Consider the following 6000-nt stretch of genomic DNA (forward strand, 5'->3'; position numbering starts at 1 on the left):
AGCATTCTAACCCACTGATCCGTTAATAGGAGAGGGGTGCACAAAATAATGTATAATTGAGAAATCAGTGAACATTAGGAGGCAGCAGGATGTTTTACGATACAGTACCAAGGTAGACTTGCCATCCCATTGACCACTGACATGAACCGCAAATGTTAGAAGCTTGCAGTAAATTTTCTGTCATGTTGGCCAATGGGCTCCTGGGATTAGGCTCAATAAAGATTACTGACCCAGCATGTATCACAGACCAGGTCTGCAAGACTTTGGGCAGCAACATTCAAAGAGTATTTTATTACGAGCAAGCAATAAAGTGAAATTATACACTCCCTACACGGAACGGGTCCTGACAATTACTGCAAGTTCTTTGGAATGTGAGCATAGGTTCTCACACACACACCGGTCGGTCAAACTGAACTTTCACAACCAAAAACTCTGCCAATTTTTTTTTTTTCCTGTTTGAAGCATGATTCAATCAACATGAAAAGGTGCAGCGATACATAGCAACAGAACCTTGCTATGGTGACTAATATGGCCACAGTGTGGCTTTACTGTGTATATTTATGTAAAAAATCCCAACTACAGACCAATGCATAGGATGAAGTATCCCCATAACGCCACAGGATTAGAAATATCACCTGCTTGGATCTATGCTCCACGGCAGAACGTACTTTGTCCCATGATAAAGACACGTATAAACCAAACGATCAGCCGCACCCCTCAGCTCGTGTTTTCACACCCTGTGCCCTGTAACATGTAGAGCACAGGATGCCACTTGGTGGGACCTCAGATGGCAAGATTGTAACATAGACTTAATACACTACGAGTGCAATAAGCACTCTGTGTTCTTACATGTAGGTGTTAAAGTACACAAATAACAAGAGAGTTCAGTAACCGCACAAGAGCAAAAAAAAACCAAAAAGGCTCCTGACCACAAAGGCTTACAATTTGCAGAGGGAAAGCTGGCATTTAGGTGCTCATCCATTCATTTAGCCCACGTAGAGGGTAAGGACAAGTGGAAGTATTACAGTGCTGCACAAGCTGCGGTAACCTGTGGTTCTACCGCAGGCAGAGCATGCTGGGAGCAGTAGTTCCTCTCATATAGCCGATTTCACTTTGCATTTATACAACACAACTATTTTTGGCCCAGTTACTGATACCATAGCACAGTAGGACAGCTAATTGGTTTTATGTAAACCCTTTAAATAAACTGCACTTAGCCCCTCATAAACTGACGCATCCTGCACAGACCCCCAGTGACGGTACAGGGTGTAGAGACTATTCACCCCCCCCCTGTAATAACTAGCATCTCACTGCAGTGTGCACAGACATGTTTCATCACTATGATTACATGTGTTAACAGTAATTAGGTATTACATGTGTGCTCGTCTGCATTTCACATTTACTGTAAACAAATGGGAAAGGTTGAAAAGTTTATAAGTTACAGGTTACAAGTGTGTTCCCCAATCTGAAACCAGGGGGTTAAACAAACATCTATACGGGGTGATGACGCTATGATAACTACTTGGGGGGGGGGGGGGGGTTTGAAGACTTTGCTCTCATATAAACACGACCTGCTGGAGCCCCACAGATCATACATCTGCCACTAAATAATGAACATGCGGGGCTCCCCATAACATTCGTCACCTGTGCACATAACAGTGGGGTGCTGGATAATCAGGGTACATGAACAATAGGGGTACATAATGATTCTTATTGCCCTTAAGTATAGCCCTGAACACCAACGTTACCAGTCTGGTTACAGTCATTGCTACCATACACCCATGAGACCCCGTCCCCAGGTACCCCTGCAAATATCATCCAGGTCACTGCTAGATTTACAACCCCAGAGTCAAAGGATCACATTCCTTCACAGCGCCGAGCACCCCAACTCCCACCTATAACAAGCATATTACTGTCCAACAGAGTCTGGTGTGGCCCCAGCACCTCCTAATAACCAACTTATTCTATGCATGGACACACATTCACATCCCTGAGACTCAGGGCCACCCAGCACTCCCCAATAACCAGTATATACTGTCCAACAGAGCCTGGTGTGGCCCCCAGGGCCCCAGCACCTCCAAATAACCAACTTATTCTATGCCCCCTGGACACATTCACCTAGCACCCCAGCTCTCCCCAATAGCCAGTATATACTGTCCAACAGAGCCTGGTGTGGCCCCTGGGGGCCCCAGCACCTCAAATAACCAGCCTCTTCTATGCCTGCACAGCCCTGAGACTCTGGGCCACCTAGCACCCCAGCTCTCCCCAATAGCCAGTACATACTGTACAACAGAGCATGGTGTGGCCCCTGGGGCCCCGGCACCTCACATAACCAGTTTATTCCATGCTTGGACACACTCACAGTCCTGCACAGGGACCCAGGGGCCCCTAGCACCCCAGTGCCCAGCAATAGACCAGCATACTACTGTCCAACATATCCTAGTGTGGGGCCCCACCACTGCAGCATTCCTTATGCTGTTTAAATATCACTTTCCTGCACAGCGATTGGCTCTGGGGCCCCTGGTACCCGGTGACCAGCTCCCACCTATAACCAGCATGTTACTGTCCAATAGAGCCCACTGTGGCCCCCAGCACACACACTCACATAACAGCAGACCTCATGACGGCCCCCAGCGGCAGTACCCACCTGAATGAACTGGATGGTGAGCGCGGACTTCCCCACCCCGCCTCCTCCTACCACCACTAGCCGGTGCTTGTCCTGCACCGAGCCGTCCTTCCAGCCGGCCATGCCCGGGGCGGGGGTCCCTGCGCCGCCGCCGCGATACAAATGGCCGTCTGAGGGGCCGCCGGCCAGCTCTCTCTGCCGATGCGGGGGGCGGGGCCTCTGTCGTTATGCTAATAGCGCTGCATATTCAGCAGCCGGGGGTGGGGCATCCGCCGATATGCTAATATCACCGCATGTTCAACGATCTGGGGGGCGGGACCGCGAGGTGTGCCCCGGAGGCGCGTCATAGTGTAAAGGCGTGGCTGCATATATTATGTTAATAAAGGTTTGCTGAGTGTGAGGCTCTGCTGCTGTGTATCGAGACTGAACACTGAAGTTACTTATTGGTGCTCCAGCTTTTATTCAGAACAGGATATTATAACCATTAGATCAAGTCGGGTCACGAAGTTAACATGGTATAAACAAAAAAGTGTACCCCACCAAAGTCTTGGGCAAGGTACACCAGATTTGATCATGATGAATAAGTAGCTGTAGTGTTGCAAAGGTTAAATATCCTTGGGCTACAAATCTGACACTTAAGGCCCCCATACATCAGAGATTGATTGCAGCAATCGTGCAATTTGCAATAGATTGTGTATGAAACTCTTTCCCTTTTTCAATCGATTGTGGCAATTCTGAAATCGATTGAAAAAGGGAAAGATTTTTATACACAATCGATTGCAAATTGCACAATTGCTGCAATCAATCTGTGATGTAAGGGGGCCTTTACAACAAGGTTTTAGGCATGAATTCAGGTGGCACAGGTGTTCAATTTAAAATATTGGCGTTGGGCCATATATTTAACAGTGGGGCTCAATAGACAATGCTGGAAGGTTCATAGCCAAAAAAAAATAAAAATTAACCCTAGTGTTGATGTGATAGGGAACATAGGGCCTGATTCAGCAAGGATCGCCACTGCTAATAAGCAACGCCATTGGCAGATTGTTACGTGCTGCGCAGGCATATGCATCGCAGTATGCGTGCCGGCCACTGCGGGCGCAGTGACTACGCAGACTCATCGCAGAGTGATTGACAGAAAGTGTCGTTTGGGGGTGGTGACGGGGGGGTTGGTCGACAAAACGCAGGTGTGCATAAATTAGCCACTGCGATGCCCTACGCAGCCTAAGGCCTGATGGCGTGCATGGATGTTAGCAATTTTGGAGTAAGGTCAGAGCTTGTGCAAGTGTGCGTGAGGCTGCGATGGTACTCCATGGTACCGATGGTTTCACAGTCTTGCTAAACATTACGGGTGTGTGTTAGGTAAAGTGGGCTGCATGTGTTGTGCTGCGGCGGCATAGAGATCACAATGGATTAGCATACTATCATAGTGAGACAGCGTACGTTATCGCTATTGCAATCGCAGTTGCTATCGGTAGTGAATCAGGTCCATAGATCATAAACTCCAGTGGGGCGAGGGCTTATGTGAATGACTGAAATGTTAAAGTGCTGCAGAATACGTGTGCACTACATCAAGGCCATAATCGGGCTTAGATGCGCCGTGTGATGGCCCCTTTAGCTCCCGTCATCATTACATCACGCAGATGGGATGAACCCGGAAACACCAAAAAAAAAGTCCACCGCTGACTTTTGGCGTCCTGTGGAAGCTCCAGATCATCTGCACACAGCGCAGTGTGTTGGGCTGGCATTTCTAACAGATGCTCCAGCAGCGCCGCAATATTAATCCTGGCTTCAGGGTTCCAATCCTGGCACTCTCTTAGCCAGAAGCAAGAGCCGTGGGGCGGTGACGGTGACGCCCAAAGAGACCTGCGCTCTGTGCTTCAGCACCGGCTGCACTCCCCTAGTTACAGGCCTGTGCTCTGTGCTTCAGCACCGGTTACATTCCCCTAATTACAGGCCTGCGCTCTGCGCTTCAGCACCGGTTACATTCCCCTAGTTACAGGCCTGCGCTCTGCGCTTCAGCACCGGCTGCACTCCTCTAGTTACAGGCCTCCCCTCTGTGCTTCAGCACCGGCTGCACTCCCCTAGTTACAGGCCAGCGCTCTGCGCTTCAGCACCGGTTACATTCCCCTAGTTACAGGCCTGTGCTCTGTGCTTCAGCACTGGCTGCATTCCCCTAGTTACAGGCCTGCACTCTGTGCTTCAGCACCGGTTACATTCCCCTAGTTACAGGCCTGCGCTCTGTGCTTCAAAACTGGCTGCATTCCCCTAGTTAAAGGTCTGCGCTCTGCGCTTCAGCACCGGTTGCATTCCCCTAGTTACAGGCCTGCGCTCTGCGCTTCAGCACCGGCTGCATTCCCCTAGTTACAGGCCTGCGCTTTGTGCTTCAGCACTGGCTGCATTCCCCTAGTTACAGGCCTGCGCTCTGCGCTTCAGCACCAGTTACATTCCCCTAGTTACAGGCCTGCGCTCTGCGCTTCAGCACCGGTTACATTCCCCTAGTTACAGGCCTGCGCTCTGTGCTTCAGCACCGGCTGCATTCCCCTAGTTACAGGCCTGCGCTCTGCGCTTCAGCACCGGTTACATTCCCCTAGTTACAGGCCTGCGCTCTGCGTTTCAGCACCGGTTACATTCCCCTAGTTACAGGCCTGCGCTCTGCGCTTCAGCACCGGCTGCATTCCCCTAGTTACAGGCCTGCGATCTGCGCTTCAGCACCGGTTACATTCCCCTAGTTACAGGCCTGCGCTCTGTGCTTCAGCACCAGTTACATTCCCCTAGTTACAGGCCTGCGCTCTGTGCTTCAGCACCGGCTGCACTCCCCTAGTTACAGGCCTGCGCTCTGCGCTTCAGCACCGGTTACATTCCCCTAGTTACAGGCCTGCGCTCTGTGCTTCAGCACCGGCTACATTCCCCTAGTTACAGGCCTGCGCTCTGCGCTTCAGCACCGGTTACATTCCCCTAGTTACAGGCCTGCGCTCTGCGCTTCAGCACCGGTTACATTCCCCTAGTTAAAGGCCTGCGCTCTGTGCTTCAGCACCGGTTACACTCTCCAAGTTACAGGCCTGCGCTCTGCGCTTCAGCACCGGCTGCACTCCCCTAGTTACAGGCCTGCATTCTGTGCTTCAGCACCGGCTGCACTCCGCTAGTTACAGGCCTGCGCTCTGCGCTTCAGCACCGGTTACATTCCCCTAGTTACAGGCCTGCGCTCTGCGCTTCAGCACCGGCTGCATTCCCCTAGTTAAAGGCCTGCGCTCTGCACTTCAGCACCGGCTGCACTCCCCTAGTTACAGGCCAGCGCTCTGCGCTTCAGCACCGGTTACATTCCCCTACTTACAGGCCTGTGCTCTGTGCTTCAGCACTGGCTGCATTCCCCTAGT

At 51.1% G+C, this 6000-nt stretch overlaps 1 protein-coding gene across 1 annotated transcript in view; it reads right to left on the minus strand.

Annotated features, from left to right (window-relative positions):
• The window catches only part of RRAS2 (RAS related 2), a 42339-nt gene extending 39495 nt beyond the window's left edge, over positions 1–2844 (minus strand). The window contains exon 1 of the mRNA XM_088450310.1: positions 2648–2844. Within this exon, the coding sequence (XP_088306436.1) occupies positions 2648–2749 (102 nt within the window). The 5' untranslated portion in view covers positions 2750–2844. The remainder of the gene's footprint in view (positions 1–2647) is intronic.
• Positions 2845–6000: the final 3156 nt, after the last annotated feature.

The sequence above is a fragment of the Taudactylus pleione genome, unplaced genomic scaffold (genome assembly GCF_031769625.1).
Source record: "Taudactylus pleione unplaced genomic scaffold, aTauple2 ptg000515l, whole genome shotgun sequence".
NCBI classification, from domain to species: domain Eukaryota; kingdom Metazoa; phylum Chordata; class Amphibia; order Anura; family Myobatrachidae; genus Taudactylus; species Taudactylus pleione.